Genomic DNA, 22,937 nt, shown 5'->3' with positions numbered 1-22,937 from the left:
TCCATTGCTGTGGCCCCAAGCTATCTTTGGAAGAATAGAAGTCGTTGAAAAGATGTGGAAGAGTCTGGTGGAGTGTGAGGTGAATATTTTGTGCACCATAAGGGGCAGGGGGACAATTCCGGGAGGGACTGACTCCCAGAAATTGTCTTCACGGAGAAAGACCATGAGTTATGCCCCAAGATGGAACTATAAGAATGTTTGAAAAAGGAGGCAGGTAAGAGTGAGTAGATGCCTCTTCTTTAGTTCATCTTCAGAGATGGTTTCACCATGACTAGATGGCTTAAAGTACTTCAGAGCCATCGCATCCCCACAGATGGCAGAGAGATGAAGGAATATTGTGAATAAATCTCACCTCCTGTCTTATAAGAGCTCATCAGCAATTACATGTCCTTGGTCAGATGGAGCAAATGTGCATGCCGCCCCCTAGTGGTCCTCCTTGTGGAATACAGATTTTACCCAAGTTCCTTAGGTAAAGATGATCGTGGAAATGTCCTTGAGATAAGTCATTCGTGAATCCTTTCATCCAGTGCTATATACTGTTGCCTACCCCCATTGCATGCAAGTCGTCATCTCATTTCTTTTTTAATTTGGAAGAGTGGATTTCTTCATACATCTCTGATATCCTAAAATCAAATTCATCCATTTATTAAGCATCAAAAAAATATATAACTTCTTCCTTCAAGAAGATATATTCCAGTAAAAAGGCACAATAGTTTTTGCCCAATATGCGCCTTGAACAATATTAGAACCTGAGAGTATGTCAGTGAACAACAAGAAAAAGCAGTCACTATATTCAAGGAGCTTATATTGTAATAGAGACAAATAAATAGGAAGAGCTAATTTTATATTGTGATAAATTCAACAGAGGGAATTAAAAAAAAATGGTGTGTGACCCAGAGTAATCATGGAAGACCCTCAGAAACAATAGTGGACTGAAATCTAGAACGTTCTTTGTGAACAACCAAGGGAAAGCATTTTAGGTAGAGGGAATACAAATGAAAAGTCTTGTAAGTGGTAGAAAACTTAGCCAAATTTCTGAACATAAAGGAAGCCAGATTAGAAGAATCACAGAAGAAGAGATTTGCATGTGGGAACATTAGAGTGGTAGGTGGTAGAGGATTTGAATTTATTTTAAATGCAAGGAGGCAAAAGGAGTTTTAAGTATGAAGTGACATGTGATTAGTAGAGAGAGAAGTGTTGTGGTTGAAAAACCAAGACAGCAACCCTGATACACAGAACTTCCAGCTATAGATATCAAATGTACAGAAGAATTATTATAAATGATTAGGCTTACCATCCACTGTCAAGTCTTAGGTAGGATTCAGGGTCTTGGTTTTCTCATCTGTAAAATGAGAGCAAACTTTCGGACCCAAGAAATCTCCTTCCTATTCCGTTTCACTTATAATTATTAGTAGAAGACAAAGCCTTTATCTTGACGTAGAGTCTTACTGTTTATAACAATATTTATAACTTCTTCCATGAGATGGCTGGTGAATGCATGTTATATCCAAGTTTCCCTGCTTGCTGGTCAAAGGTCAAAGGGTGGAGGAAGAGCCTACAAATGCAAAAAAAAAAAAAAAATAGGATAATCAGAAAATTATTGCCAGTTTTTAAAAATATTTTCATTTAGGTTTGGGAGAGGAAAATTAATTAATAAGAATTTAGTATTCCAGGATGGCAAGGTGATGGGGCAATGGTGATGATGGTGTTGTCAGTAAGTGAGCAAAATAATGGGGCGCCTGGGTTTCCCAGTCAGCTGAGTGTCTGACTCTTGATTTTGGCTCAGGTCATGATCCCAGGGTCATGGGATCAAGCCCTGTGTCAGGCTCTGTGCTGAACTCTCCCTACCTCTGCCCCTCTCTGTCATTCGTGCTCTCTCTCAAAAAAAAAGAGTGAGCAAAATAATAATGATACCACTTTTAACAATAATAATGATAAAAAATAATGCAGTTAAAGAATGTGAGATTTGTTTAAAGAATTGGAGATTGCAGGGGAAATAGAAAATGTCTGTTCCAAGTGTAATACTCTGTGTGTATACATTCCCCCTACCTTTTTTTTTCCCCCCAGATTCACAATACCTAACTTGCCGAATGCAGAACTGCACGGAGGCCAACAGAAATAAACCTTTCCCAGGCTACATTGACCCAGACTCTTTGATTGTCCAGGATGATTACGTGTTTGTTCAGGTATGAACGATCCACTTCTGTTGATTGTCTCAGATGTTTCTCCTTCCTGCTTCTGTCCCTAATGCAGCCTTCTATGCCTGCTTACACTCCCTGGAGGGTAAAAAAAAAAAAAAAAAAAAAAAAAAAAGAAGGAAAAAAAATCATTATCTTTTTGACAAAAGGAACATTACGAAGTGTCAAAGCTTCTGCCAACAGAATATTAATTTGCCCCTTGAGCAGCGTCTGGAGGACCTATCAACACGTGGTCATGGAGGCACTGCTTAGAGTATAAATTTTGTCTCCAGAATGATGCGCACTTCTGTTCACCTTCTCTGCCTTCAGGGAGACTGAGCAGATATGTCAGCCTCTTTCTATCAGAAGAGGCAGCCAGTCAGCCTGTTCCTCAATACTTACCTTAAAAATAGAGAAACAGATGGGAACAGGAAGCTGTGGGGTGGCGGGAGGTGGTAGGAGGCAGAGGCGAGGTGGAGAGTAATCAGCCATTATTGTCATGCACTGACTGTGATTAGGAAAAAAGTGGAGGAGATGTAGGCAGTCAGGCTTTTCTCTCCTGAAGAGAGTGGGAAACCTTTTGAGGTAAAGTGGTTAGAAGAGACAGAGAGAGAGTATGCTCTGCTGCTTTTCAGCATTTAAGAAAAATTTTAGGTTTCTCTGGACAGTGATTTATTTAGTTAAGTTTAGACAGACTTTACTTATTGCTTCCCAATGTAAGAATGACAAAGGTACAATTGCTAAATACTTACGTGTGTGTATACTCTATTTATATATATTACATATATTTGTTTTTACACACATTATATATATATACATATACACACAATTTCACTATGATTGAGACACATTCTTAACACTAATATATTTATTTGGACAAGAAATAATTCAGAACATTCAATCTCCTGTTTTGAGGAAGCAAATGTTCAAAATGCACAACATCAACTTATGTACTCTTAAAATGTTTCACAAATGATTATACATGCACACACTTCATTTTTTTGTTGAGGAGATGAGTAATGAGTACTCTGATAACTTCAGCATCAAATTATCAAGCTGCATTAAAATGGTTACATGTTTTGGTTCTATCTATAATTCATTTCTCAATCACTGTTTCTCCCAGGAACCTTTTGTGTTTTCTAATAATGATTCATAATCCATATATATGACTTAACAATGAGAATGAATTCTGTATTTAAAATGTCATGTATTTTCGACCCATGACACTGTGAACATGACCTTGTAACCCATCACTAGGGCTAAGAGGTGATCTGGCCCAGTCACGGTGAATAAGATAACTTACCAGTCATTTCTGTATGTGTCTGATGGGCCTTCCCCCACAGCATTTGTTGACACAATCAGAGTATGCAAACTCCAACTGATACTTACATGGATTAAAAGTGGCTCCACCAACTCATAGAAATAGGGACTAGATGGTCCTCGCCAGAGGGTGTGAAGTAGGGAGATGTTTGTCAGAGGGTACACATTTCCAGCTATTGAATAAGTTCTGCGGATCTAATGTATAGCATAGTGACTATAATTACCAATATTGTCTTCAATTCTCGACAGTTATTAAGGCAGTCGGTTTTACATGTTTTCACTACACACAAAATATCATAATTAAATGAGGGGATAGAGGTGTCAACTAACCTTTTTGTGGTAATCATTTTGCAGTATATACATGTATGAGATCATCACATTGTACATTTTAAAGTTGTCTATCTTATATGCGAATAACATCTCAACAAAGCTGGGAGGAAAACAGTGGCTACAAAGGAGAGAGAGACTGACAGTGGAGCCGTTGACACTCCACTAAATAGTGCTCATGCTGGGGTGGAGACTGCACCTCTTCTTGACCTCCCTCGCACCCATGGGGTCCACTGGGCTGTATGTGCTGGACAGACTTGGAGGAGGTAACTCGGAGTTCTCTTCTGGGAGCTAGAGATCTATAATGATATTGGACCATGATCCTGGCTGGCATTCCATCTAATGTGTCAGCAGCACTGCTGTGTATGAGACCTACTCACATTCATCGATGTGATCGCGTCAAATGGAGTTCAGCGCTCAGAGATGAGAGGCTCCAGCTCTGCCACTGTTTAACCTGGGCCATTTCCTTCTGATAGGGCATAGGGAACTGTTTGCATGGCCATAGTCGTGGGCTGGATAGTTGGGGACTGCTGATGGACGTTAAGCCAATATACTCTGAGGCTTGTATCATTAAAAACACAAAAGAAAAGAAAAATAACAAAGAACTAAAACTGGTTCCTTGTTTCTGAGCCCCAGGTGCAAATCGAAGAATTGTATGTTCATCCAGTGGGTTAGGTTGGGCCTCAGACCAATTCACTGCACTGTATATGTTGTTTTTGAATGGAGCGCTAGTTCTTTGCACTTGTCCACCATAGTCATTTACACTGCTGGGTTGGCAGCTACTCCCTTCCATTCCTGACTGTTGTTCTAGGGCCTGGAACTATTATAGTAGCTCTTCTTACAACCCTTGTGTTTATGATCCAGCTGACATCAGGAGGACGGCCACATTACTACGTTTCCTACCGAAGGAATGCGTTTGCCCAGATGAAGCTACCCAAATATGCTTTACCCAAGGTATGAACTAAATGGATTTCTACATCTTAGTATTTTCTCCAATTTACATATTCTTGCCCTCACCCCGTTCCCAAGGATCCTTTCATCTCTCAGATTCATTTCTCTCTTCTCACCCCCCATGACTGCTTTTCAAGTTCTCCCTCTCCCTCCCTCCTTCCCTCTCTCTCTCTCTCTCTCTCTCTCTCTCTCTCTCTCTCTCTCTCTGGAATTCTTGCTATAGGAGCATCTAAATAAATTGTTAACTGATTTACTTTTACTTTTCAAGAAATACGTATTGGTATTCTAGCAAGACAGAAAATGTGCTTTAGATATTATGTCAGTACAATAGATGTGACACATTTCTATCCCATTTTATTGTAATTAATTATTGAGAGGTGGTGCATCTATACGGCATCCAACATTTTGCTTTCTATCTCAGTAGAACTTACGATACTGACTGTCTTTAGAGTTCTGAGGTACAGCTAATTTTTTGGACTTTCCCAAAGACGTAGTCCTTTGAAAATAATGACAGACAGAAGTTAAAGACTCTCAACTGCTGACATCCCTGGGCTCTTTCCGGAAACACTGAAGAACTGCGTTAATTTGGAGCGCCACCTAGTGGAGGTCAAACTGACTTGGGAGCTCCAAGCTGTGGATTTGTGGTCTGAAATAGTTAATGCTTTGGGCCTTGATGTTAGAGCAAGGGAGGTATGTACAGCTGTATGAAGGGGGCAGTGTAGGTTTAAATATAGTTGTAGCTCAGTTTTGAAAACTTTGGGTTGGACAAAGAACATAGAGAGCTTTTTTCGACTGAGTTTTCATGACTCTGTTTTTGTCTGTGACTTTGCAGTATGTTATCCTGGCCCAACATCAGCTAGCTGCCAGGGAATCATGTCATAGACACAACACAAGGTCACTGCAAGTCTCTTCTTCCAGGACAGTAAATGGTAGCCAGTTGCTTTGGCTTCTCCAGGCAGAATTCTTCTTGGCCATCATTTTGGCTCTAAGTATGACAGTAGTAAGGTGGGCTGAGACAACCGTGTCGTGATAATAGCACACTTAAATAACACCGTTGACTCCATGAACAATATCCACGTTAGTAGTTATTTTTATTTCCAGCCACTAAGAGATTAATGACAGTGGTAATTGCCTGGAACTATATTTCTGTGCTTGTATACATTTAAACGCTCCTTGCTCTTGATTTGGTTTAAAGTATTTTACAAAAAGACAAGCTACAACTTTGGAGTTGTGCCTTGGATGAGACTTGGGGAAAGTCCATATGTAAAATTAGATCTGAGTGTTGTTAAAATTACCCTGGATAATCTTTTAGGAAGGTCCAGGAGGGATATGATCATGCCTCCTCAGTAAGTCCAGCAGAGCCATTTGGGTTTTTTTCCCCCTTGAGTGCTGAAATAAATTGTTACTTCTTTGATCAGCAAATGTAGTAGTTAGCTTGCAAGATTTACACTTTTAAAAACAAGAATTAAACTCAATGCACGAAGATTCTCTTGCTCAAGACGCATGTGGGAATTGAGAGCAAATCAAGAAGCAGCAGATGTGAGTCTCTCATCTTGTTCTAGCTCCTGGGAATATACCCTGAGTAGAATAAGTCTGGGCCAAACCAAATGCTGTTTGCAGCAAGGCTGAGGCCAGCGCTCAACTCTCCTGAGCTCCCAAACTAACATTCTTCTCCTGAAATAAATTAACAGCTTATTATTAGAAGTTAGCAGATCCTCCACAAATTTGCCTATACTGGAGATCCATCAAAAGAAAAAGTCCCATGGACCGAAGAGCCCCAGAAGTGATAGTTTAAAACTAAAGAAACATCAGACCCATCGCTGGAATGTTAGGAAGAATGCATACTTGGCATTGTTTGTTCATAGCCATCACATAGATATTGCTGTTGACAGTTGCCCCTGGTGACATCTAGCCAGTTGGACTTTGAACCTGAATCTGCTGTCTTTCCCCTCTCCTTGCTATCCCACATGAGCATGCTCCATTACTAGCCTGAGTGAGATATGAGAGTAGAATGCAATGATTAATTTAGCTTTTCCCAGAAAAATAGGAGTCAGTACAGCAATTGAATGTATTATGTGGTCCAGGCAGATGTTTATTTAAGGCAATGAGATGCCTCATTACAATCCCATTACACCTTCAAAGAGAAGCCCCAGCTCGGGTGGAGTGGTCTTTGGGAAAAGGTGCACGTATTTAATGGCCTTCTATCAAAGCCACGGCTGCCTTTGCTGGAAAGGAACAAAGCTTCATGCCCAGCAAAGGCATCGAGACAAACCAGCACTTTCATGTTCAAATTTTCTGTCATCATCCACTGCTATTTTATCAGCTCTTGAAAGACTATGGTTACCCTGAGCTGTGTTAATAATAATAGTAAGAGTAATAATAATAATAATAATGCTAATGATGACCAGAGAAGGGGATGGGGAGACTTTAATGTTGCTGCTGCTATTAAAAGCAAGAAAGCCCCAGACTAGGAGACATAGTGAAGGTCTCCTTCCTTTAACTTACTTGGAGTTCATTCTGAGGCCCTCAAGTGAGATAAACGAGGCAATACATATGAAAGTGCTTCAGGCACTTTGGAGGACAGCTACTCCATAAAAGCAAGGTAATATTATTATCAGTATAGATCTGGTTGTCTGTGTGGTGGAAGATCGATGGGACCCAGGGCATGGGCAGAGGCTGTTTGATTCACAGAAGGAGGCCTAGATTCTAGACCTACATCGGTCACTAATCTGCTGTGAAACCGTGGACTGACTTATCAATTTCTTTCTCTGTTTTTTGTTTGTTTGTTGGGTTTTTTGTTTGTTTTTACATTTTTAAAATAAAATAAATGTTACTCTGAATCAAATATCCTTGGCATTGAGGGGCACACTTGTTGGGATGAGCACCAAGTGTGTTGTATAGAAGCCAATTTAACAATAAATTATAGTTTAAAAAAAACAAACATCCTTAGAGATGCCTCATGAAAATTTGCTCTATGATCAAATAAGTTTAAAAATATAAGGCAAAATCATTCTGTGTTCCTTGCCTTGAGAGTAATGGCAGGTCACTGATATCAAAGGCTCTAGGATATCCTTTGAGCAAGAAAACGATATAATTCATCATTAATCAAAACATTAACAAAAGGATCCACTTTCTAAAAATAGTCTATTAAAACCTAACAATGCTGGTGTCCTATGGAACAGACTCGGAAACACTCTACGAGAAGATCTCGAAGGCTACTTCTTGTCTAAAAGTTTGTGCCATGGTAAAACCATTCACTATAAAGTGTCATTCTGGTAGAAAGAGCATATTTACTTAATAGAGGAGAATGTAGGTGTGAATTAAAAAGAAAGATGACATTTAAATGTCAGATCTTTCCATTCCGATACCTAAGACCAACATCATTTCTTAAGTCTCTTCAATGTAATTGGATTATAGGGAGAGAAAGATCTGATGTTGGCCCTTATCTAGAGATGGTCATTTGAATTTATCATTGTTACGTGACTGGTTCTCTGTGTGACCGTGAGGCACTGTGTTTTCGTTCTGAATCTACAAAATAAAAATTTGTGTGAGTTAGTAGAGTACACTTGATGCACTCTATCTAGTTCCTAGCATTTCTTGACAAGATATCTCTGGTGATGCAGACTTCAGAGGTTCACCAATACACAAATTCACTCCAAGGTACAGAGATGGGAAATAGGTATGTAAGGGCCAGATCTGTACTCCAGTATTGTAACATGAATTCAGGGAAGATACTTCATCTTGCTGATGAGTGGACATAAATTAGGAGTAGTAATTTGAGGATTCCTAAATGCTAGAATAAGGATTTGGGTCTTTGTCCTTGAGGAAATGGGGAGCCATAGAAAGTTTGGCCCTCAGTGATTGAATGACCCTTGGGCTAATTTCCATAGTTAATCCCTTCCATTCAAAAGAAGCAAATACTTCCATGAACCACTTTTTATTTTTTTTATTTATTTATTTTTTTTTAAATGTTTTATTTATTTCTAGGAGAGAGAGAGAGAGACAGCATGAGCAGGGGAGGGTCAGAGAGAGAGGGAGTCACAGACTGAAACAGGCTCCAGGCTCTGAGCTGGCAGTCAGCACAGAGCCCGACGCGGGGCTCGAACCCACGAACCGCGAGATCATGACCCGAGCGAAAGTCGGACGCTTAACCGACTACGCCACCCGGGCGCCCCTTTGAACCACTTTTTATTAAGTATACTGGTTAGCATCCCAACATTTGCAGTGGAAAAAAAAAGGCCACATCAGCCTGGCTTAATCCACAGAGGGGATGTAAGGGCTTGTGTCACTGAAAAGAGCTGGCACAATTAGAACACATGCTACATGCCAGGCACTATAAATGTGTAACACTTAGTGACTGATATAACCCTCATAGCTCCATGGAGGACACACTGTTATCTCTGTTTTACAGGTAGATATGCTAGGACCTAGAGTTTAGTTCACACAGCTAAGTCACACAGAAGGATGATCTGAACTCAAGTAGTTTTACTTCAAAGTCCATTCTTTTAACCATTTTATTCTAGTGTTTTCTCTAACTGAAAAGTTTACAGGTGGGACAGGCTTCTTAGCTGTCCACAATCAAAGACTCAAAGATATTCACAGAATGTGGCCCGTCTTCCTTTTGAGTCTATTTTTTCAGGACTGTTTTTGTCCCCTGCCTCTAAGATATATCTCCATCAGATCTATACTCATTTTATTTTATTTTATTTTATTTCAAATTCTTACAGTAAGAGATTTTTTTTCCTAATAATGCCACAGTCACTTTAAAATTGTGTCTTACTGACTTTGTGTTACATATGCATCACTGATCCCACCACTGTGGTCAGGGACATTGAATATTCAACATGCTCATTTCTGGTACTGAGAGTGGAAGAAAGTAGCAAGGACTGAGTACAGGGAGAAAATTTCTCTGAAAGCAACGAAGGTGTTTGTCAAAGAAAATCAAACTACAGTTATCAGAGGAAACGAGAAATAGACATTTGACTGATATAAGCAATGGCCAACTTCCATACCAAACATAAGTGTGCATTATTGACCCACAATGAATTAATGGGAAAGATTCATTTTTGGCCTCCCACTCTGTATTCTTTTTATAGAAATGTATCAAACTCTAGAATATGGCATGTGGTACTTAGGGGTATGAAGGAATATGAAGCTCTTTGCATAAAGACATCTCCCTTCTGGGGTCATGGGACTTCACTGTTAATCGCAGGAAAGGAGGGAAAAACTTGTCCCTATACATTTAGAGCAGAGTCCAAGCTGAATTGCCTTTGTTTGATTGCGAGAACATGGGCATATATTATAGTGAGAAATTTGAGTTAGAAGTTAGGTAGAATTTTCTAGCACTGGAATTCTTGCCAAAGAGGATTGAAAAATCTCCAGAAGCTTCTCAAGGATGAAGGAGGATCCATCTGGGAAGATTTGAGTCTTAAGCTACCCAAAGGCCAGAAGTCTTCCCATATTGTTCTTCTGTCTTTGTGCTTCCATATAATTCTGGTTTGTTTTGTTTTATTTCCATTTTTGGTTTTTGAGGGTTAAACCTGTGTCTGCCACCTTGGGCAAAAAAGGGTGAAAAGCCACCAAGAGCATATGCACAGGAGACAGCAAGCCTTGGTTTATGTCACCCTCCCCCTGAATATCTGCTTCTCTGAGTTCTGAATGGGGAAGAAAGGATTTGGAATTCCCACCCCCAGGGACATCTACTCAGTGCCTCCACATTATCTTTGCCTTATTTTTATCTTCCAGAACTCCCAGGGTCTGAAGAGGTCATCAGTTAAGCAGTCTACTTTTTTCCCTCTCTCACTTAAGGTTTTCCACTGCACTTCTCAGAGGAAAGGTTTAGATAAACTGCCAAGTCCTTGAGTACTCATTGACTCAAAGACTAGTGCATTGAGGTTCTCAGGTGAACGTTTTCCTCATGGTCTTCTGGGAGTTGCTGAGCCTTGGGCAGTGTTTCTCAAACTTTAACATGCATAAGAATAAGGCATAAATGTTTCAGATTCTGTGTCTCCCTCTCTCTCTGACCCTCCCCTGCTCATGCTGTCTCTCTCTGTCTCAGAAATAAATAAAACATTAAAAAAAAGAATAAGGCAGAGGTTTTATTTAAGTGCAGATTTTTTATTCAGTAAGTGGGACTGAGATTCTCTGTGTCTGACAAGCTTGCAGGTGATGCCCATGCTGGTGGCCCATGGACCACGCTGAGAGATGTAGGGCTTGTCCATTTTCTCTCTGTCTCTCTAACTTTTCCTCATATTTGCCCCACATAAGCCTTCTGAATACACCATGTTTGTGCCTGGCAAGTATATCAAGGTGGCTGATTCTCCGAAGTCACATTTGAGAAAGTATTCTTCAATTATCTAATGAAGTAATTAAATTATAAGTGGGCTGCCAAGCATTTCTTATGACCTTACTGCTTAACTCCACGAATGCCAAAGGAAATACATGGTTAACACTAACCTAATCATGTATTATTTCACAAATATACAAAAGGAAAATTTCTGTCTTCCACTACAGTGCCTATGTGCCTATCCTGGTAGCCTTCATTACATTCCCCTCTCTTTGGACACATGCTATATTAATATATGAACCTCTTCATCTTCTGTGTCTTTCTTCAGGACATGCACGTCATCAGCACAGATGAGAATCAAGTGTTTGCCGCAGTGCAAGAATGGAACCAAAATGACACATACAACCTCTATATCTCAGACACCCGTGGGGTTTATTTCACGCTGGCCTTGGAGAATGTTCAGAGCAGCAGAGGTCCCGAGGGCAACATCATGATTGACCTCTATGAGGTATGTCGCAAGGCATATGTAGTCCTCAGCCCCTGTAGTGCCTGGACTGGAGGTAAAGGTCTACCGTTGGCTGTTGCCTTGATCATCGTAATTACTAGTTCCTTACATGGCCTCATTTTATTTGGGAGAGGAAGGGATTTGTAGAACATTTTTATTGCTTAATTTTTAATCCACAGAACACCTGTGGGAAGAATTCTTTTTTTGACAAAGTTTACAGGCCATGAAGTCTCAGAAGACCTAGAGAGAGTGTCTGGGGAAGCAGTCAAATAATTGAAAGGTTTGAACAAGAGCGATCCTAATGTGAAATTTGAAACTAATCTTGAAGGATGGACAGGGTGTCAGAATGTGAGCAAAGGGGTAGTAGACATGTTCCCTTTCTCTTTTAAGAAAGAAAGAGGGAGATAGCTCTGCATTGGATCAGAAGATGCTCCCTGTTGGACTTGAATACTTTTTTTTTAAGTGTTTGTTTATTTATTTGGAGGGGCAGGAGGAGGAGCAGAGAGAGAATCCCAAGCACTCTCAGCACTATCAGCACAGAGGCCAACTTGGGGCTCTGTCTCATGAACCGTAAGATTATCACCAGAGCCTAATCGAGTCAGATGCTTAACTGACTGAGCCACCCAGGGGCCCTGGACCTGAATACCTTTCGAATTAGGTCACATCCATTGACTGACTAATTGTCATCCTCTCAGAGGGCCAATGAGTGAGACAAAAGTGTAGGTCTTACTCTCCTAAAAGGGAGGGGGGGAGGGAGAGACAAAAAACAAAATTTACCATATATCCCTAGGAGAACTATGGCCCTTTGTTTCTCAAAATGACCAAGGTACAAAATAAAATCATATATGTTAGATCACTTAGCTTTCTTGATAAATATGAACACTTAAATTGCCATTTAAAGCACAGTGAGGTAGAAAGCTGCTACTTGGGGATGGATTTTAGCCATTTGTCAGTCTTACCTTGCACTATGAAGGATTTACAATAGATTATAATGAGGCATTACAAAATGTATTCAGAATTTGAGAAATGCCTTTATCATATACCTATATCCTCCCTGAAAGAAAAAAATCTAAAACGGATTCAGGTATATACAGTCATAATGATGCTGTCTTTTGGTTGAGTATGAGTTCATAGAGTCAAGAGGTCGCTTAATATAACAAGAAGCAAGGGAATTATATCCAGTATATCAAAGAAAGGAAGCAGTTTCACTTAAGAAATTTAAAACTACTGTTGTTATTCCTTTTCATGCTGTCTACCCCTCTTCTCCTTTAGGAGCTCTTGGGGATTTTCTTCTAGTATCTAAACTACTCTGTATGTATAAATTCATGTTAACAAACTGTATGTCCCATTCAGAGTGCGGACTTAGCAGGGACATAGTTTGTGTGTATATATTTAGAAAAATGAACTGAAAACTTTTTTTTACACATTCACAAGTTCTTTCAACTCATTTCCTGCCCATGTTTCAGATAAATATAGTATCATATAGCTCAGCCTCAAACTGAACGCGTATTCTGAAAAACATTTACATATTCTGGTTATTTAGCTTCAAATTTGTGTTGCAAAAATTTGTGATTTAAAGTGTAAATTTTGGAGTCAGGTTGACTGGATTTAAATCCTAGCTATACCATGTGTATGTATTCTAGAAACAAAGCCAATAATTTCCAAGCCTCAGTTTCCTTGTTTAAAATATGGAGATATACATAGTATCTACTTGATAGGATTTCTCTGAGTGTTACTTATCTTAAGCTTAACATACCATGAAAAGTACCAAAAATAGATAAATGCTCAACAAATTATAGATAGCATAATTAATATTATAGCCCAATGAGTTTCAGCCCCAATGCAGTGTTCTATTCTTACAGTCTTAACATCTACCCATATTGTTTAAATGTTCAACACATTTCTACTATTTTGGATCTCTGTTGATTCCTATATTGCATTTAGCATGGCCATAGTAATTCTTTGGCAACAACTAGTTGTCTCCTTATAAACAGGCATGAATTGGCACATTTCTTTCCTCATTTGTAAACATCCTACAAACATTTAAACTTTAAATGTGTTTTGTTGCATGCATTTTCATGCCTTGATCCAGCACTTACAATGGAAACATCTTGCTTCAGGAGACTGATAAGAAATCAAAGCAGCTGCCCCGGATCAATCACCCAGTTTGCTTCCTGGTCTTGACTTTGACCCTTTCTCACAAAAATATTTTCTGATTTTTAGGTTGCATGTTTTCCCTTTCTGATTAACTTCTCCCCTCTTTTCAATTCATTGTGGAATAGTGTTTGTTTGTTTGTTTGTTTGTTTGTTTTTGGGTTTTGTTTTTGGATAAATTCTGTCTTCTTCCAAAACAGAGACCATTTTAATTGGTTCCTTGAAGATGGAAAAGATGACAGCTTTGGACAGGAATGACTTTACAATGTTCTGTTATTTACACCCATTTTCATGAATGATTTTCTGAATTCAAACATTGCTAACAGGTATGGGATAAGAAAAGGAAACAGGGTGACTTCTAGACATGGCAAACCATTTCTTGGTTAATTCTTGTGTTTCCCCTTTGTGTCTCTCTTGCAGTTGACTCTCTGTAGGGAAACTGCTGGCTCTTATTATCCTCACTTTGAGCAGTGGTGTGACTGCATTATGTAAAGGTGTTCTGCATCCTGGGGCTGGGGAAGAAGAGTCTTTGGTTTTATTAGCCTGACAGTTCACAGCAACTTGCATTGAAATTGATGTGATCAGAACGGTGGTGCCGTGTCTGCTGATTACCTAGATAGAAAGAATATTGGCTGACAAGGAACCTGGCACAAATGTTCCTTAAATCTGATTGTTCTGGCTAGCAGGAAGCTGAAAGCCATCCAGCCTGAATTTCCCAGTAGAATTGCAATGGATGATGAGTGCTTAGAGATAAATGAAAAGTAAGAAAATCCATAAATGAATTAATAAGAAGCAGAGATGAGCAACAAATGAGGTAGGGGTAACAAAGATAGCATATGTGGAGTGCATGTCTGCTCACATTTGGGGGTGACTGAGGAGGATGGCATGAGTTCTTTGCTTGTCTGCTTCTGCATGCCAGCTACGTGCTGTTGCTGTTTGTTCTTGAAGCTGTTGCAGCAGAGGCAAACTGTGGCATGTATAGCGGTAGGGGTCTGTGTAACGAGGAGAGATACTGTTGATGAGTCTTTGTGGGAAACGCAAAAGGAAGCATGTTCCTCATTAAAATCAATCATTAGGTTCATATACACACATTAGAACCTTAAAACAAATGTGGCTCTGTCTGTCCCAGAGGCACATGTGTGTATGTGATGACATAGGAAATGTTGAGGATAAAGTCTTCCCTTCTTCCATGGTTTACTTACTGAAATGCTAGAAAATTCCATCAGTGTCACTTGGCCACTGAACATGGACCACATTCAAAAGAGTCAGGAGATGTGAACTAGGAAAGTTGTCCACAGAGCAAAAATGCTCGATAAGGATTTTTGTTGATGAAAGATCTTCATAACAATAGATAATTTTTCAGGGGCCAGTATGTGCCAGGAACTGTGTAAAGAACCTTCCATTATTATCTCATTCAATCCATATATTAACTTTATGACGCTAGGACTATAATTACTCCCATTTTAAACATAAGTAAATGGAGGCAGAAAGAGTGCAATCATCTTTGCAAGATTACAAAGCTAGTGGCAGAATTAGGATCTAAATGCTAGAGTATGCAAACTTTTTTTTAAGTTTATTTATTTTTGAGAGAAAGAGCATGAGCACAAGAGGGGCAGAGAGATGGTGAGACACAGAATCTGAAGCAAGCTCCAGTCTCTGAGCTTTCAGCACAGAGCCCAATGGGGGGCTCAGACCCACAAACCATGAGATCATGACCTGAAGTGAAGTCAGATCCTTAACTGATTGAGCCACCCAGGTCCCCCTAAAGTATTCAAACTCTTAACAGCATCTTATTTGTATCTTAGATTCGGGCTTGTATTTGATTATGGCCCAGCAATAGACATTGAAAGGTGGAATAAATAGTATTAGACTTGACCTAGAAGTAGAAGAAACCAGACAGAAAAAAAGAAAACAGTCTTGGAGAAAAGCCAACATAAACAGAATCTGTTTTATAGCTCTGGCCTGTTCACCACCTTCTGAACCACCTTAGTCTGTAGTTAGAGCTAAATTCAGGCAGCACCATCATGCGCATGCCTCCCAATTTTGTCTAGTGGATGTGTTTCTGTGAGAGAAGCCTAGACACAAGTGTTCTAAAATTCTGCCATTCCTGAATAGCACAGATGTCCAGGGACATCACGTGAGGAAGGGTAAGAGAGGACCGCATGCCTGATGGTGGCCAGAGCAAAAAAGACATGATGAGTGTGTCTGAGACATGTGATTCCTAGTGTATTCATCTCATGTGGATGATGAGAGGGGGTCTGACAGCTCTGGACAATATCCACCCTCCTCTGGGAAGGGAATATTAATTAATGATGATGAAGAGCACTTTGGCTTAATGGGCAATGACAGTTTATCCCAGCCAAGTGGAAAGGGCTGTGTTGGAAGTCAAGCCACCTGGCTGGCAAATTGGGAATACATAGAATGTGTGCATACATGAGTGAGCACAGTGGGCATCGTGGAAGACATAACCAATGAGCGGGGCATGTTCTATTGCACACTTACTGTCTTCTTCACATTATGAGTTCACCTCTTTAAAAGAGAAAGCTGAACAGTTGCGATGGTGTACTTACATGTTGATTTCTTAGGGAAAGGCTGCCTCTTACAATCCAGCATAGGAAGGAGAGAAGAAAAACGCTTTCCTATCCAGGACATATTTCTTACAGGATACAGAATGGATCGTCTGTATTTAAGGCTACTTACTTTCTCCTTAGGAGGAGAGTGTTGCCTGGTCAAGGCAATAGGGAAGAAAAGAACACTTGGACTGCCGAGTTACCCCTGGCCCCACTCCCCCAAATGTGTGTCTCTCCTGGCTGCAGTTCACTCTTTAGAATAGAAAAATATCCTGTCTCCAAAGCCCGAAGAAACTGTGGTCACAGATATGTTCTCTTTCTAACCACACTTGTTGATTCATATTTTTTATTCCCTCAAAAATTTTGACACTGTGGGTTTGTAATTCAAATCCAAGACAGAGAGGGTGGGAGGAATCATCTCCCAATCCTCAGTGGAGTCAGAAACCAGCAAAAACTCCCGTGCAAGGGTTTTCCCAGCTTAGCCTCTACGTGCAACCTGTGAAAGAAAGTTTGGGAGAGAAGAGCACCCTCTAGAGATGCAGATTAAAAAAACAAGGGAAGAATATAGGGTTCTTCAATAAAATCACCAGAGAAACCCAAGTCCCAGCACTGAGCACATTCTCACTTTCAAAAACAATCTGTTCAATGAATGTACAGTTGCTTAGACAGTCTAGGTGCTTTATCATCAGTGTTTAGAAGAATGCATGATAAATAGTTAATGTTCGAACAATATTTATTGAATAACCATTAAGGAAATGTACTGAAGAATGAATAAAAGGCAGCTTCCAGTAAGTATGATATTCCATCTATGATATTGCTCTCAGCACTACTCCCAAGATGACTGAGAAATTTGACGAAATAATAGGGCCCAAAGCATTAGCGTTTGGGCTCTCAAGTTAGACTGGAGTCCACCTATAAGGTTCTCTAGGGAATGATCTTAGGGAAGAGACAGACCCCATCCAAACTTTGGTTTGCATACCTGTGAAACAAGGACATCATTGACTCTGCCATTTCAAGTGCATGAGAGATTGATGGGCTTATGCTTACAAAACCTTTCATATAGTGCCTGATACTTCTTAAGTACTCAGTAAATTTGGGATAGTGTTATTGCTGTCATATCCTCTAATGCAGAATTCTTGCTACCTATTTTATTAAAAGCAAATAGGTCTTCTTATACAAAGTGACTTTTCTAATATTCATTTCTATAAGAGAGTATGGTGGACTGAATGATAATCCAAAAGTTACATCAGAGTGGGAAACTGTAGTGTGATTGCTGTCATAAGTGCTGATGACTATATCATGATAAGGAATGTAAGGGGCCCTTGAGAAGTTCGGGGGAAGGCTAATGCTCTTAAAAAGCTACACAGTTGTTGAGAGCCATGATATCATCTATATGGGACAAAATGGAGGTAAGAGGAAGAGTTGGGGACAGTTAGGATACAAAAGGGCTTCTGGTTTCTGGGAAGAGATCTTATGGAGCTGGGTTTTGAGATATTCATGGGCAGTAACATTCCAGGATATTATCCAAGGGAGTTGGGGATAGCCTATGTGAATAAGGGGAGCTAAGTAGGAGAAAGGAGGGTGGCATTCCGAAGCTGTCATCCTAGGGCATGATGAATGTGCCGACGTGCTTTGTGTTGGCTTGAGGTTTGAGCTGTAACACTTCATATTTGGAATCTAATAAAAATGGTATTTGGGCTCATATGATATTAGAGATGAAGAAATAATAATTAATTATCTTTGAGACTCCTGGTATCAGCTTCCCCATATGCGAGGCAAAGAAGGATAAGTGGCTTCTCGACACACTCAGCATTTTTGTGCAGAATTCAGAAAGGTAGAAAATGTAACAGGTAACTCCCAACAGTGAGCTGTGTCATTCCCACAGGAATACCTTCCTCAGAAACCGTGTCTGTGTGAAGGCACATCTTCCTCGGGACTATTAATTTTTCCTGTCCTGTTCCATCCCTCAGCCCGACCCCATTCCACACAAATAATCACATACTACAACTACTGAGAGAGGTTTTCTCACAACGTAAGTCCTCTCATCCTCAGCAGAACCCCGGACACAGTGTTGTCCACAGAGCTACACACACATTCCGTATTTGGGACACTAACACCACTCCCTTGGTTTCCAGATTGATATCCAAAGTAAAAGGGTAGCAGTTTCAAGAACTGCTGGATGAGACCTCACAAAACAGCCCTTGAGGAAAGTGCATCATGCATCGGGGTGCACCGAGGCACACAGAGATGGGCTTCTCGGGCTCCGAGCAAAAGGAACAGTAAACGAGCATGAGAAACTTAAGAGCAGGGCTGACCATCTCTGCACACCGGACCAAAGAAGCAATACAAATAAAAAAGACAGCACAAATGGGATTGGCACAGATAAAGTGCCTTGGCCACAAGAGGAAAATCAGCAGAGCCACTCCAGACCCACCCATTATTGTCACGCACTGCCTCTGCTTTGGCACATTTTTATTTCCCAAGATAAACCTGAAGGCCAGGCTGCCAAAGATGAATTGCAAAGCGCAGCTCTCCGCTCAAGTGGCATTTGATAATGCCAAGCAGTCGGGGGCCAATAAAGTCACTGCTTCTGCAAATCAAATGAACCAGCTCCTCAACACACATAACCCTGTTCTGACACTCTTGCCAAAAAAGGGAGAGGGCGGGAAGGGAAATGGGCAATGAAACTACTGGAATAGGTAATCATTTGATTCTTTTTGTACTTACTGTAACCTAGAGTGTCAAGTGGTTGAGACAGGTTGCTTCTCATGTATGAGTGTGCTGTGGAGGGACAACAGTTAGGACTTTGTGAAAATTCTGATTTATGAAATGTGATTTTTAAGGAACTGGCAGTTTACTTGTATTTAAATATTCAACAGCCTCTGGAACATATGCAAAACCAATATGGGGTTCCCTGGTGAGCGGTCCTTATGGAGCGGGCGTAGTGAGTAACTAAATATTATTTGTAATTAATGTATCATTGTCGGGAGGTACAGTGCTCCTCGAATTTATGTCTTCCACACTTGTTGAGGATCAACAATGCACGAGAAACTGTCTGCTTGCTGCCGACGGCCCTAAATGAGGTTTGTTTTCCTAAGTAGTTCAAAGTATTCCTCCTACCTATTCATGTATACCATTTATTTGCTTAACAAACTTGCCGTTCCAAAGGAGTACAAAGTTAGCCCAACTCTGAATTACCCCAGATGCCATATCAGCAGGTACAAACTAATGAGGTTGAGTGTGTCAAAAGCCAAGGTAAAACTGTACATATACTGTTGATTGAATCCCAGCCTCTTTGAGTTGATTCAGAGCTGTCTTTGTTAAAAGGTCATTGGAAGTCAGTCCGATCTGCATTTGAACCCCAACTCTGTGTTACTGTAAGCAATTAAAATTTGCCTCCACCTCCGTGTCTTCATCCATTGCTGTTAGGCAGGTCTGTAGTGAGTGCTGGACATTTTATATATAAAAAACAAACACTATGTTTTATATATGAAAACACTATGCACTGAGCACAGTGTTTGGTGGGTGGCACAGACTGATGCTGTTTTTTCACACTTTGGCTTTAAAATTTTCATATTATAATGTAAAGGGCCTGAGTTAAGTTAAATGAGCTCAGTTATACTTGTTAGCTTGTCCACTTACTCCCTGTCTGTGCTCTACAAAGCCATTCATTCGGTTTCATTCGGTTTCAGTTTCCTTATCCTCAAAATACGGCTGCCTATAACTACCTCATGGTTACCGCAAACGTTAAGGGAGATGGCCTGTGCCCAGTGCTGGAATGTGCTGTTCCATGCATTCAGACCTTTCTCTCATTGGCCCCCACTCTCCCTCGGTTGTCATAATTACAAGTAGAGTAAAATCAGTGTAAATGCATTTAATTAATACATTCTAAAACGCTTGAAAAATATGGTGCACACTAATGATTTGTTATTGTCAACTTACCAATTATTACCTCTTTCCCAAAGTACGGAAGAGAGAAGGCAGTCATATTGTCAGAGCCAAGGAATTAATAAGGACTGTTTATAGTGGGAACAAGGTGTTAGAGGAATGCAGGAGGGAATGGTTTGACAGTTTAGGGAAATCACTGCTTCTTTACATTTAAAAGCTATTTTGTTCAATGTATTTCAGTGGCTCAGTAGAGTGATCTTTTTTACGGAAAAAAGAAAGGGAGGAAAAAAAGCAATAGTATTTGGATCTTGAGCTTTAACTGATCTTTTTCAATTGCTCAAGGCTGTAAATAGCTCAATGGTTTAGACAGTTGTTAAGAGCATGATCTTTGGAGCCATAAGTTCTGAGTTAAAATTTCCGGTCAGCCACTTAACTGTGTGACCTTAGGCAGCATGACCTTGGAGAAGTCACTTTACCTAGATAAGCCTCAGTTTCCTCTTACATGAACTAGAGTAAGTGATACTTAGCCAAGAGGACTGTTAGAAGGATTAAATGAAATAAAGTATGTAAGTCCATAAAGTATGGATGCTATGCCTAACATAAAATTAAAGTAGTGCTATGTATGTATTATTTACCAAGCACCAGAACTAAAGCCCCTTATTTTAACTCTAGGCAACTCTGTGTCCCACAGTTGAGAGAATCCTTATACCTGAGCATTAGCACCTTTCCCATCCTCTCTCTCCTTCCTCCAGCTGAATTTGACAATCCTTTTTTTTTTTAAGTAAATAAATCTATCCCATCTCAAATTGATGTATTTTTCAGCCATGTCAATTTTTCCCAGGTAGCAGGGATAAAGGGAATGTTCTTGGCTAACAAGAAGATTGACAACCAAGTGAAGACTTTCATCACCTATAACAAAGGCCGAGACTGGCGTTTGCTGCAGGCGCCGGACACAGATCTAAGGGGGGACCCGGTGCACTGCTTACTGGTGAGTTTTCACTTCGGAGAGGAATGCTGCGCACAGTGGAGGGCTGGAAGTGGATATTAAGTAAGCAGATGAAGATGGTTCCGGGCTGTGTTGCTCACTTGGTGAACAAAAGGGGACAGGGCTGGGAGGGAAGGCAGAGTATGTAGGAAAGTGTCACTGTGCTGCCTTCTGTTTGGGCCAAAGAGATAAGAGGGCATGAGTAAGTTCCTTGTTCACTTCAGGGATTTTGAGTTGTAACCAGGTTCTGATGAGGACCTCAAACTGTAGTCTAAGGGAGAATGTGATCATTTCCATCTGCGGTGGGGAGATACACCCTTACTTTTGCATGAATGATTTGTTATGTGGCCAGTGATGCATGAGTTCAGCTGCAGAACTGATGAACTGACAACAGAATTGTGTAGGTGTGTTTTCCAGCAGAGGTGTTTATTCATATTTTCAGAGGAGTTTATACCTCAAACAAGGGATAAGAACCGCTGATTTAAACCCCCATTCGTACCCTTTAGAATATGTTCCATTCGTCTATGGCTCATTCTGTATAGCTGGGAATGGTAAACCATGGCCTGTGGGGCAAATATGGCCCTCCACTTATTTTGCTAAATAAAGTTTTACGGGAATGCAGTCATGTTTATGTATAGATTGACTCTGACTGCTGTTGCTCTCAATGACAGACTTGAATAGTTGTGGCAGAGACTGTATGGTCCATAAAGCCTATAGTATTTACTATCTGGCCCTTAAAAAGAAGAACAAGAAGAAGAAGAAGAAAGTTTACTGGTCCCTTCTTTGAAGTAAAGGTTTCTTTTAGTTGCCTAATACTTGACACTGTGTAGCTAGATCAGTATGAATTTATTTATATATTTGATTATAGGAAGGTGTCCAAGAGAAGGATCAGAGCTGAGTCTTGCCTTCAGGGAGTCTGCAGTCCACTTAAGAGACACTAGATTAATAAATGAGAGATTATAGGGTCACATCACACTCCTTACAGTGGTTTTGGTGCTGCCCCGTGCCTGATACGTGGCTAGATACTGAGTGAATGAAGAAGGAAGAGAGGAAGAGATTAATTGCAAAACAAACTATAATTAAGTGCTAATTTCTATGAAACAATTTATAGAAAGGAGAGATCAGTATGTAAACCAAGAGAGGAGACTTAGTTTTAGTAAGAGAGTTTTACATATACACGCGCGCGCGCGCGCACACACACACACACACACACACATCAATGTTTACAGTCTTCATACAGTTCTCACTTGGGTGTTACCCACACTCAGCTTGCTTTGTCCCAGGACGTCTGAACAGTTACTTTGCAGGTTCATCTCATACAGCTGTAGGCGGATCACCCTTGTACTGGAGAAGATGATAGCAGCCACAGCTTGACCTTATTAGTTGCAAAGGATATCACACTTGTCACTGTGCATCAGGAAAGCAGGCTAAAATTCAGCCTCCCACTCAGCTTCTATCCTTATTACTGGCAACTTATGGGGGGAAACAAGCCAGTTGTTACAATAAGTAAGTCCACAAAGCCAGTGACAGAGTAAGTACGTGTAAAAGTTATTCATTGAATACCTATTCTATACAAAGCGTTCATTGTTCAGTAGCTTTTTTAAAAAACAGAGCCACCTTCCAAGTTTAGCTATTTCAAGTCAGGGCATTGTGGTATTTAGCCAAAGAAGCCTGGGATGCACCAGTGCCTTAATGTGGTCCACTGCCCCACCATGCATTTTGGAGATAAAATGCTCATGAGAGAGAATTAACCATATCACCTGATGGCGCTGGC

The 22,937-nt window shown here is 40.4% G+C and overlaps 1 protein-coding gene across 4 annotated transcripts in view; it reads left to right on the top strand.

Moving 5' to 3' along the window:
* Positions 1 to 22,937, top strand: part of SORCS1 (sortilin related VPS10 domain containing receptor 1) — a 500,902-nt gene that overhangs the window by 374,269 nt on the left and 103,696 nt on the right. For all 4 annotated transcript variants that reach the window (XM_039217305.1, XM_039217304.1, XM_039217306.1 and 1 more), the window contains exons 7-10: positions 2,068 to 2,186; positions 4,689 to 4,778; positions 11,390 to 11,569; positions 21,020 to 21,166. In XM_039217305.1, the coding sequence (XP_039073236.1) occupies positions 2,068 to 2,186; positions 4,689 to 4,778; positions 11,390 to 11,569; positions 21,020 to 21,166 (536 nt within the window). The remainder of the gene's footprint in view (positions 1 to 2,067; positions 2,187 to 4,688; positions 4,779 to 11,389; positions 11,570 to 21,019; positions 21,167 to 22,937) is intronic.

Source organism: Hyaena hyaena, unplaced genomic scaffold (genome assembly GCF_003009895.1).
Source record: "Hyaena hyaena isolate Hyena2069 unplaced genomic scaffold, ASM300989v1 scaffold_677, whole genome shotgun sequence".
NCBI lineage: Eukaryota > Metazoa > Chordata > Mammalia > Carnivora > Hyaenidae > Hyaena > Hyaena hyaena.
Note: the sequence above shows the minus strand (reverse complement) of the source record. Positions and strands in the feature narration are given on the sequence as shown.